General features: G+C 47.1%; 1 protein-coding gene across 1 annotated transcript; it reads left to right on the top strand.

The window, feature by feature from the left end:
* The first annotated feature begins 1,235 nt into the window (after positions 1 to 1,235).
* Cited2 (Cbp/p300 interacting transactivator with Glu/Asp rich carboxy-terminal domain 2) lies at positions 1,236 to 3,717 on the top strand. The gene is made up of 2 exons (XM_032894959.1): positions 1,236 to 1,492; positions 1,971 to 3,717. The coding sequence occupies exon 2, from the start codon at positions 1,979 to 1,981 to the stop codon at positions 2,786 to 2,788; it is 810 nt and encodes a 269-aa protein (XP_032750850.1). The 5' UTR covers positions 1,236 to 1,492; positions 1,971 to 1,978; the 3' UTR covers positions 2,789 to 3,717.
* Positions 3,718 to 12,328: the final 8,611 nt, after the last annotated feature.

Genomic DNA, 12,328 nt, shown 5'->3' with positions numbered 1-12,328 from the left:
CTTCGTTCTGCAAGCAAGGTTATTATTATCACCGCCTATTGCTCCACTGAACAATTTCACTGAAAAGGAAGACTCCTGGCCGTGTGTGCGCGCACTGTGCCATACAGGACGTGCTGCTACGTGCCCACTTCCAAAACGACTTTATTTACAAAGCGATTACCAAGCTATCTATCTGTTTTCCTTTTGCTGCAGCAGCAGCCTTACTCAGCCCTCGAATTTCTTAATTACAAACCCGTTTGCTTCTAAATCAACCCCAAACCGTCAGGCAGAGCCCGGAGGGAGGCTGTGCAAGTTTGCACACACCCCCACCTCCTGGATCAAGGGCAACAGCAGAAGCAAGTAACTGTGTATGTGCAAAAAGGTGGATCTGGGGACGAGGATCGCTGAGTTTGTTTACAGAGCAGGGACGCCTCAGCTCGGATGCCAAAGCTACCAAGAGCTGCAAACGCAAACTTAGCAGAAGCACACGTACTCCCGGAGCGTGGAGCAGGCCGGAAAGTGCGGAGTGGATCCCAGAACCGGGGAGTGGAGCCGCTCCGGCCTGTGAGCGCGCTCCGTCCACCTGCAGCCGCTCCCGCTCCCCGCCCCCAACCCCTGTCCTTGAAGAGTGGAGGTGCGGAGCGGGAGATGGGGAGTTAGGGGTGCGTCCACTCGAAGAAAACCCCTCAGTTAGGTTTACATGCTGCCTGTACCAAAAAGCACAAAGGCGCGGCTCAGGAAAGCGCGCTCAGAGGACAGGGCACGATCGGTCCAAGGGCTTTAAAAATCTAGCTCGGGAAAGCATAGCCATTCTTCTCAGGTTGGGGAGAGTTTGGCACCTAAGAAAACTCTGCTGGGCAGGGAGGCTGAGCGAACCCCTTTTTCCTGTAGAGGGCAGGGCAGATCACTGGGTAAGCCGGGTGAGCGAGCTGGGGGTGGGGAGATCTGGCCAGAAGGAGGCGGGGAGTGCTCCTTGCTCCTCTCCATTAGGTGCTTCCTTGCACAGGGTGGCCGGGAGGATTAGCTTGTTGTCCCGGAGGTGGCAGGCACAACCGCGCATTTGGGGGCCAGAAAGACACCACAGTCCCGGGAACTGTTGGGCGGCGCCGGGGCGCGCAGCCGCTGCGCACGTGCAGCGCGGACTCGCGGACGCGGCGGAGGACCCGGTCCAGGGCGCTTGAGGTTCCTGAATCCGTATGTTCGTGCTTGCCGCCGGGGAGGCTCTCGCTCCGCCCTTCCTGAGATCCTTATATTAACTGTGGCCAAAGCCCGGAGAAACACAGCTCATTGTTGGCAGCTGCCTGGCGGTCCTGAGGAGCGGCTAGGGCAGCGGAGGGAAAGAAAAGGGAACGGCTCGGAATTTGCTCCAGCGGCTGCTGCAAGACCTCGGCTCCAACCTCGCACCAGCGAGCGCCCCACAGCCCTTCGGCTGCCCCTCTATGTGCTGCTGAGCCGGTCCTGGACCCGACGAGCCCGCCTTCGGTGTTCCGAGCCGAAATCGCAAAGACGGAAGGTGAGCGCGGCGGGCGAAGCTTAGCCAGGGCTGCTGCCAGCCTAGTCCTCCGAGGGCAGGGCTGGCCCCGGGGACGAGCGTGAGGCGGAGCTGGGGAATAACAACAGGATGTGCAACCACAGGGTGAGGAGGGTTGATTGAATGCCTGAAGTTCGCGGCCCGGCTCCGGGGCACTTCCTTTATTAGGCCACTTCAGGGAACCCAGGGGGGTGTGGGCTCCGGTCCCCCCTCCTCTTTCCCCGGATCGCAGGGGAAGGGGCTGGTCGCTCAGCGCCAGGCTGTGCGGATCCCGCAGGCAGCAGGTCCGCCGAGGTAGCGAGCTCGGGTGCACGGGCTGCTGGTGGGTTCTCTCCTGGGGGGGGGGGTAGGGGTCTGCAGCTTGACGTGCGCGCGGGTTCGGGAGGCTACAGAAGTGGGGTGCGCTCTGGTGGGCGACACGTGTGGCGCGGGTTTCAGCGTCTGCTCGTTTTGCTTTCAGGACTGGAAATGGCAGACCATATGATGGCCATGAACCACGGGCGCTTCCCCGACGGCACCAACGGGCTGCACCACCACCCTGCCCACCGCATGGGCATGGGGCAGTTCCCGAGCCCGCATCACCACCAGCAGCAGCAGCCCCAGCACGCCTTCAACGCCCTCATGGGCGAGCACATACACTACGGCGCGGGCAACATGAATGCCACGAGCGGCATCAGGCACGCCATGGGGCCGGGGACTGTGAACGGGGGGCACCCCCCGAGCGCTCTGGCCCCGGCCGCCAGGTTTAACAACTCCCAGTTCATGGGTCCCCCGGTGGCCAGCCAGGGAGGCTCCCTGCCGGCCAGCATGCAGCTGCAGAAGCTCAACAACCAGTATTTCAACCATCACCCCTACCCCCACAACCACTACATGCCGGATTTGCACCCCGCTGCAGGCCACCAGATGAACGGGACAAACCAGCACTTCCGAGATTGCAACCCCAAGCACAGTGGAGGCAGCAGCACCCCTGGCGGCGCGGGTGGCAGCGGCACCCCCGGCGGCTCCGGCGGCACCTCGGGCGGCGCGGGTGGCAGCAGCGCGGGCGGCAGTGGCGGTGGCAGCACCATGCCCGCCTCGGTGGCTCACGTCCCCGCGGCAATGCTGCCGCCCAATGTCATAGACACTGATTTCATCGACGAGGAAGTGCTTATGTCCTTAGTGATAGAGATGGGTTTGGACCGCATCAAGGAGCTGCCAGAACTCTGGCTGGGCCAAAATGAGTTTGATTTTATGACGGACTTCGTGTGCAAACAGCAGCCCAGCAGAGTCAGCTGTTGACTCGGTTAACCTCGCGGCTGAAAGAAATCACCCTTCCCTGCCCCCACCCCCAACTTCTTCGGTGTGAATTAAAAAAATCAAAAACAAACAAAAAAAAAAACAAAAAAACAAAAACATTCCCTTAGACGCAGTATCTCACTTTTCAGATCCTGAAAGGTTTGAGAACCTGGAAACAAAGTAAACTATAAACTTGTACAAATTGGTTTAAAAAAAAAAAAAGATTGCTGCCACTTTTTCCTGTTCTTGTTTCGTTTTTGTAGACTTGACATCCACCTCCCTTATGTAGTTGAAAATATCTAGCTAACTTGGTCTTTTTTGTTGTTTGTTTTTACTCCTTGTTTCCTCACTTTCTCCCGTGCTCAACTGTTAGATATTAAGCTTGGCAAACTGCTTAATCTTGTGGATTTTGTAGATGGTTTCAAATGACTGCGCACTGCATTCAGATTTATGAGTGAAAGGAAAAATTGCATTTCTTGGCTGCATGAACTTTGAAGGGCAGATATTACTGCACAAACTGCCGTCTCGCTTCATTTTTTTTTTTTAAACTATGCATTCGAGTACAGACTTAAGTTTTCAAATATGCTAAACTGGAAGATTAAAACAGATGTGGGCCAAACCGTTCTGGATCAGGAAAAGTCATACCGTTCACTTTCAAGTTGGCTGTCTCCCCCTCCCCCATATGTACAGACAATAAATAGGGTGTGGAATGTCGTCAGTGGCAAACATTTCACAGATTTTTATTTTGTTTCTGTCTTCAACATTTTTGACACTGTGCTAATAGTTATATTCAGTACATGAAAAGATACTACTGTGTTGAAAGCTTTTTAGGAAATTTTGACAGTATTTTTGTACAAAACATTTTTTTGAGAAAATACTTGTTAATTTATTCTATTTTAATTTGCCAATGTCAATAAAAAGTTAAGAAATAACTTGTTTTCTAAAAGTCAGTCATTTGTGGGTGTGTGTGTGTGGGGTGTTTGGGGGGGATGTCTATGTTCTGTTCTATTTGTTATTAAGAGTAAGCTTTCCAAAGGATAAGTTTCAGGACACTAAAACAGGTCACCGTGAGCTTAAAGGGAGAGCAGGATTTAAGATAAGTGGCGTAATGCTACATGGTTACCTTTGGAGCGTGCCTCTTGCTGTGGTTTAAATCAAAGGCTGAGAAGTTGTCAAAGTGTTTTTGTTGTTATTTCTTAGCTGCATCCAATTCCAGCGAATTCCTTGGCCAGGAAAGCTAGCAATATTAAATCTTTCTCACTGGGGGTGGAGGGGGGTTGGGGGGGAGTGTGTTTCTGATTCAACTACTTAAAAGGAGATGGACTAGAATATTATACTGAGTGATAGATGGGGTGGCATTAAATATAAATTACCTTTATTTCAAGTGACGAATAATTTTATTTCTGAGCAGAGTTGCTAAGGATAGACACATCTTCCAGCTTAATCTCAAATAGCTTCTGACTGGTTTGCAGTTCTGGGTGGAAGAGGGGGTGGAACCCTACCTTGAGGCTTCCAATAATATTTAAATTTCACTCAGAGGTTGATTCAAAGGTCAAATTACAGCCTTCATAACATGTTCCCACCCAAGCATGCCCCGTTTTCCAGAATTCTGAGCTGCCACTGTCCCATGCATGAGGTGCCAGGGACCTCAGTATAAAATGATTTTAACAACTTGGGTGAGCGGAGTCCTTAAGCAGACCAAAGCCATATTCGGTGGGTGTCAAGGATACCCTTACATAACCAAGCAGAAGAGAAAGATTGTTAAAGTGTCAGATCACCCCAGGTGAGAGAAGAGTTAGATTGTTTCCTGTCCTGTTTTCTGGCTTTTAAGAGCAGCAGATCCTCAGCCATGAAGAAACAGATTCGGGCTGACCCTATGGAGAGAGAGTAAGGAAACGCAGACTGAGAAAGTCTTACATGCAAACCTTGCTTCAAAAGAACGGTCCCTTTTTGTGCTTTGGATCTCACCCTGCAGCCTGTGCTTCACAGAACTAGCAGGTAGGTTTGCCCAAGGGCTGCACTGGAATTTGGCTCGAGTCTGTTAAGTTCCATTTTCAAGCAGGACAGGTACAATTAAGATGCATATTGCACCGGGCTTTTTATAACTCCATAATTGACACCCTCCTATTAATAATTGTGCTCTGTGAAATCAAAGCTCCTTCACCCCAATTTTCAAACAATCCCATTTCTCCAACAGTTAAAGCAGAAGTTCTCTTCAGCTACGACATGTCAATATTGCGTCTGCAATCCGGGCAGTAAATCTTTCTAGCTAAGCATTTTTCCACAGTAAGTTTTTCTTTCCCTTTTATTTTTTTTTTCCTTTCCTTCCCCCTCCCCCAGGCTCAAGTGAAAAGAAAAAAAAAAGTTTGCATACAGCAAATTTCTGGTTCTTTTCCCCCGTGTGTGTGTGTGTGTGTGTGTGTGTGTGTGTGTGTGTGTGTTTCATGAAGAAGAGAGCAAAGAATTGTCTGTCATACCACCACGATTCACCGTTTATTCTGTCAGTGAATAAGCCACAACACCTGCTCTCTCATTAAATTCCTCCTGCTGCTCCAACGCCGGACACGTATGTAGAGGTGCAGAGCTCAAGGAACTATTATTAGAACTTGGACCCATCCCTGTTAGAACAGAGGACTCAAACAGAGAGCTGGTTAAAAGCACAATTCGTCCTCAATACAAATACGAGTGCCCCCCTCCCCCACCATCTCTATTTCATTAAAACTCTCTTGATCAACAATTGAGCAGATCCTACGTGATATCTGCAGGTCGCTTTAGGCAGAGAAAAATAAGCCCTTGTTTAAACAACCTGATTAATGAAACCTGTACAGTGACCTAGATCACCCAGCTCCTGGCAGACATTTGCAAAACCTTCTGTGGTCTTGCTTCCTACTAAGTTGCTTAGGGCATATGGGGAAATTTGACCTCTGTACCTTGGCTGTTTGTCAAAAAGTTCTAATGTGGTACAAGAGAGCCTCTGTTCTTTAGGTTTTGCTCACAAGTAAGACACTGCTTGCTTGATTTTTCAAGACGAGTGGGTACGCGCGGCCCCACTGAAAAACACGTGAAAAACACGTCTGCACGGGTATAATGTTGTGACTCTGCTGAGTGCTTGATAAAATCCCGGTGGAAGCATCTTTGTGGCTGATAAAGACATTAGAGCTCTGGATAGGTCTTTGAAGAACAGTTGCCTAATCACCACTGTTTATGGGGTGCTAGGCTAGAGCGCTCGTTCCAGGAGGCTGACATCTATTGTGAAGTTTACGGTCTCTGTGACTTTTACTACTGTAAACGCCTGGGATGGCTATAAATTGATGTCAACATTAAAGGCCAGATCCTTTAGAGCAAAATATTAATCCACTAATCTATTATGGGTGGCTGGCTTTCAAATACAAACTTTGCAGCGCTGGTCCATTAGGTGTTTCCGCCCCCTTGTGGAATTTATTCAGAAGGTTAAAGGAAAGCTCCTCTGGTTTTTTTTTTTTTTTTATTGTTTTTTTGCTGTTGCTGAAGACTTTGCTTGTTTTCCCTTGAGCAAATACCCTATGTTTGTTCAACCGTTTTGTTTTTAATCAACGGATTGGAGATTGCTCTCTTTAAGAATAAGAGTATCTTGCCTATCAAAGACTCAACCTGTGATTAAAGGTACATAATTTGAGGTTGGTTTTTTTTTTTTTTTTCTGTTTGGAAATATACACCAGCTGGGGGATTTTCCTTTTGAAAGATAAGGAACGGAGGTTTGGGCCAATGCTTTAGCACGTCAGACATGGGGGTGGCAAACACGTGAAACCCCACGACAGGACTGCTGGTTTGTATGGGAGGGTCAAGAAGACCGCACCCAGATGGGGTGAGGTTGAAGACATGGTGGGAAATCTTCAGGAATGCAGAATGCAATTACCCATGTTGGAATGTGACCGAGCTACTGGCTCTAATCTACTGAAAAGGACCACGGGAACTCTAATGAGAATAAATGTTGCTGTCTAATTGAGTCAGGAAAAATTTACTTCAACATAAACCTGGCAGATAACATTGTCTCCAAAAAAATAATTTTAGAACTTGAAGAATGTAGGCTCTAAGCCACTGGCCTTTTTTTTCCTCTGTTATGTTTTGTTTTTGCTAACATAAAGGGACTATTTCCTGTAGCTTCAGAGATGGTATTTACCAGTTCAGTATTATACCACTATCTGCAAAATCTAAGCTCCCAGACAGGCTGAGGCAAACCTTAGCAAGAGAACACCAAACAGCACATCAAAGGCCTTAGCCAGTGAAACCCCATTAGCATGTGCTGTGTTTGTCTCCCCCTCCATCCCCCCACAAATAGAAGGAACAATGGCAGTGTCTGAATTTTAATTGCAATGGACTGGCTTGAATTACTTGACCTATTTTTATGCATCGAGGAGAGAAATGATTCTTTAAAAAAACAAATACAACACACTGATAGCCACTTATTGGAAAAGGAAATATGAGGGCATTTTCTGTCAATTAGTGAGCGGCTGACAAGTAATGCAGTTTGCTTAACCGTACATAAGACCCACCTATATTTTTGAGAGAGAAAAAAATTAAGATACCAGGAAGAAAGAAACATCTCTTCACAGGATAGGGATGCTAAGTATTGCTCTATAATGAGCTTTAAATAGTTTAGGTGCCATGGGTTTGAATTTATGTCATGTTTAGCTGTTTATAGGCTTGAAATAAGCTAAGAAAACTAGGGGGCTGCAGTATTGAGGAACCGCATAGACCTAGAGAAGGAGATCGGATCAGGCCACCTTCCTTTCATACATCTATAAATAAACAATGCCTTTTTAGTGCATTGATCCTAATCAGATCGCCACCCCCACCCCCCAAGATAAGCCCAAATGTTAAAAGCAACCGAGAAATGTCAGAAGCCCGGATGATGGTGCTTCCAGAGAATTCTCCTTGACTAGCCCCGGACCTGTGAGTGGCCTACGGCAGATCAAGGATTAGTAATGAGTCCTAATACTTTCCTTTGGTACTGCCGGTTTAGGCTGACCAGATCTGAGCGATTAGCGAGGCCACTGTCCATCATGGGGTGAGGGTTAAATAACATGCTTCTTGGTATCTTCCCAGGGCACCCCCATCATGCTCATCGCTAAAGTCTTTCCCTCTCTTCCCTTCACTGTACAACAGTGACTTGGTGACACTGGGGGTTGCAGAACTAAGCTGGGAGGGGGTCTGTGTCTATGGGGCCCGCAGCCAGGTAATGTTAGCTGGTACCACCGCTGGATATATAGACAGATGGGGCTGAAGGAGCCCTCTTGGCCCTGAAAGCAGGGTAGAAAACAAAATGTAGGCTGAGAGGAAACTCAAACTAGTATAAAATAACAATATTAATACTAAAGAAGCTAACTACAACAAAGGAGAGTGACAGCCGTGTGGGTCACGGCTACTTGAGTCTCCTCTCCTTGTGCCTGCCATGGACTGATGTAGAATTTGGCTTTGTAATTTCCTTAAGTTGTTTGGCCGCAAGCCAGCGTGGCGGCGCATGCGCGGTGCACGCCTTTAGACCCAGACCCTGAGAGGCAGAGGCAGGAAGATCTCTGAATTTGAAGCCAGTTTAGTCTACACGACTTTCTCAAATTTTTTTCTCGGGTGATGGGGCATGAATTTTAAGATGACAAGAAAAAACTCTGTTTCGGTTGCACGGGGCCAAATCTAGCAGGTTCCAGGATAGTCAAGGCTACACAGAGAAACCCTGTCTGGGAAAAAAAAAAACAAAACAAAAACCAACAACATTCAGTTGTCCACAAAGATGGTTGCTATCCGTGTGATGGTGTTGTTAATTCTTGCAACCTGTTGTTTTAGACTTGGTTTTCACCCCCAACTCACAATAATGAGTATTCCCAAGATGTCAAACACACAAAATTAAGTTGTGAAGCCAAATCTTTAGGCTGCCCCCCCCGGCGAGCACCGCCTTGCCATAGTTGTTTTGTAACGCTCTGTGACGAAGGCTGACTAAAACGTCCCTGCCATGGATCTCTATTCATATGCATAGGTTTGTGACTGCCTTGCCTCTCAGGTTCCTAAGATAAAGATCCCGGGGTTCTGAGATCCCTGCCGAACATTGGTTCTTAGAACGAGTCCCACCTAAGTTCGAGCCACCCTTCTAAGAGGTACATCATGAAAGAAAGAAAGAAAAAAATCCAGTTATCATACAGTTTATGAAAAAGATTTAAATAAATACAATGTTAGTAAAACGAAATAAGAGGAGACTTTTTTTTTCACGTTTTTATAAGGGGAGGCTTTAAGAGGGCAAGAAACACGCTGTTTAGGCTCCATGGGACCAAATCGGAGAGAACAACCCTAACCGATCTCTTCCTCGACACTGAGTCCCTTGTGGCTGACGTGGTTAAGCACCTACTGCACTTCAGAAATTGGAGAAGGCACCTCACACATGTACACTTCTCTAATTCAACGGCCCGCAACATCGGTATCATTCCAAGGTAAGCTAAGAAAGTTACACTTAGAGAAAAGGTGATTGGCTCGAAGGCATGGGAGGCTGACACGGGACTTGGAGATGGTGCTTACCACAGCACCCCTGAGATAAGCCGAGATGTCTAATCTTAGACGGCTCTGACTGCAAAATGGTGAACTGAGAGACGGCTCGGGAGGAAACGCTCTGTATTAGCAGTTCTCAACCTATGAGTCTCAACCCTTTCGTGGGGATCACCTAAGAGCATCAGAAAACACAGATATTTACACTACGATTCATAATACTAGGAAAATTAAAGTTATAAAGTTATTAAGGTAGGGAATCACTGAAACGTGAAGGACTGTATGAGGGGCTCACATCATTAGATAGGTGTGTCTGCCTGTTCTGTTATACATTTGACCTTTCAGGAATCTCAAGATATGGCTGTACCCATTTCCAGGACCAGTCAAGATATTCTGCTAAAGCAAACGTGATTCTGAAAGGACACACATTGGCTAGTCTAAACCATGTTTCTCAGTTCTGACCTCATTAGAACTCCAGGTCAGATCAAAGCAAACCAGTGTTATATGTTGTACTTTTGTTTCTCTTTTTACTGAATTCCATATTGCTGAGTGATGACTTCTTCCCCAGATTAAGCTAATACCTTGGGTCTGCCAATCCTATATAACCCAACGAATAAAAATGTCTGTGGTTAAGTTCTCCCAGGTTGAAAAAAAAAAAAAAAAAGACCACTTTGTAATTTGCCCCAGTGGCTGATTACAATTATACACGAGTTCTGATTATAAGTTTCAGAATGATATTTGAATGTCAAAATGTGTAAGAAAATGAACCTCTTAAGACACAGGAAATGGCCACACATTTAATATCATCTCTTGGAAGTAGAGGCAGGCAGAGCTCTGTGAATTTGAGGCCAGCCTGGTCTACAGAGGTAGGCCCCAGGACAGCCAGGGCTACAGAGAGAAGCCTTGTCTCGGGAAAACAAATACAGGAGGTGTAGCAGTCAGTCTGTGTATACTTAAATGATCTTCCTGGACATATCCAGACTTGTCTGCTCTAAGGGTGAGCCTACCAGCTTTCTTACCGAAATGAACAGTAGACCGGGATTAAAAAACATGGGTCTTACTCTGCAACTAAATAGCCGTGTAATTTAATCACCGCTGCCTCAAGTTTCTCCATCAGCGAAATGAAGATGTTTAATTAATATAACTTGTATTCAAATTCTCATGAAAGAAACATCGGCCCCATCCCTATCGCTTTTCTTTCTGTGGAAAGACGGGCTACGCGAGGCGCTGCGTCAAATCCTATTACGGCATCTCCTTACTTTTCCGTTTCCGAGGTAAGCGGGAGCCTGGCGGTGAGCCACAGACTCGATCCAGCTGGGCGGGCGCTCTGAGAGTTGAAGCCATCTCTGTAAACATCCCCTACATTGTCGTAATAACATTACACTGTTGTTGTATGCTGAGATTTACTGGCCTTCAAACAAATATCCGAACCTTACCAGCCATGAAATATTTCTTGTGCACGACACTTTTAATGCTTCAGGCGACTACAAGACATCCATTGCCGGTACAGTGGTTCCAATTACGTGTGCTGAAATTTCTAACCAACTCTTCATTTCAAGTTCACTCCCTTACATATTAATTTGGTCACTCGGGACTTAGGAGTAGAAAGCATTCGATCGATTTTAGGGCTCCGATTTCTTCAAACTACTCCTCCTGATGCACGATTTTCATCACCATCACTGTTATTGTTATTTAATCCCTCAGAGAGAGAATCCTATGATTCGATGCTAACTTAGACGAAGCACAGTTGACAACTGTGAGCTTTAAGCAGGAAAGGGCCAACGGTGGTCTGTCTGTTCGTCTAGTTTTCCTTATCTAACGTCCCACCACCATAGGCCTCCATCTATCCTCAGTTACTTGGATAGATGACAGATTGATATGTTAAAACTAGTTACACAAAGGAACTGTGGGTAATCGTGTGGGTAACTACCCAGGAAATGACTATTTTGCACACAAAAGTGAGGGTTCTAGTACAAGGACGCATTTCACATACTGGCCACCAGGTGGCGCTAAGGTCCTATCAATTTTATTCGCACTTCCTTCTGAGTGGCTACCAAGACTAGATTGACACTTGCTTCAGCAACTAATCTCCACCCCATTTGTTTTTCCTGAACCATAACAGGTTCTGTACGACCTACAGTAAACTTCAAGGCAGGACCAAGTCAAGGATGCCTGCACACACTCTTTCGCTACAGTCCACCAAAATTAGAATTCACGAAAGGTGTCCTTTTCCTAAGGGTCTTTTTCCTTTTTCAAGTCCCCTCCTCCTGTCTTCCTTTCGCTCAAGAGCCAATGGCTCGATTTGATGCCCCGCTAGGAACATTTGTACCTTAAAAGAGAGCCTGAAGGAACAGAGGTAGGACTTTGTAAGTACTGGAAGGCTTTTGTGCCTCCCTTACCTGTTTCTTCTCCCATCCACAAGCCAGCCAGCTCTGAGGTCAGCTTTGCTCCATTGTTCAGCCTTAGATAAGGGTTTTCATTCCTGTTTCACCATCAGCCAATTCTTCTATCACTGGAGGTTCAGGCAGCATCAAGACACTGGGGTTTTTACAGCCCAGAATCGCAATGCTGATCTCCAACCCACCCAAGCACCCTCATCCCAAATCTGCACACCGCTGGCTACACACACACACACACACACACACACACCCGCCACACACACGTTTCTCATATACCTTTAAGCAGAATCTAAGACTGCATTCAAACTCCTCTTCGCCATTAGCAGCCCTCACCATGCTAATTGGCATCTCCGGGAGTTAAATTATCTTCAGCTGTTGACCCTCTGTGATTGCTCCTCCCCAAGGCTCAAGACTCAGACTTTGTCTCACAGGTGAACGGATCCTGGATGCTACCTTCTTCCCCCGTGGAGCTCTTCAACCTTGCTCCTGTTTTCCTCGTGACACTTGTCGTTTTGTTTTTCCGGTGTTGACAAATGATTTGGCATTCATCTCCTCAGATGGTGGCGTGGTACGGCTTCCACAGACCTGGGGTTTCGCTCTCTGCGTTTTCTGCGAGGCTCATTCAGAAAAAGAC

Source organism: Rattus rattus, chromosome 2 (genome assembly GCF_011064425.1).
Source record: "Rattus rattus isolate New Zealand chromosome 2, Rrattus_CSIRO_v1, whole genome shotgun sequence".
Taxonomy (NCBI): domain Eukaryota; kingdom Metazoa; phylum Chordata; class Mammalia; order Rodentia; family Muridae; genus Rattus; species Rattus rattus.
The sequence above is the reverse complement of the archived record's forward strand: the minus strand, read 5'-3'. Positions and strand labels throughout refer to the sequence as shown.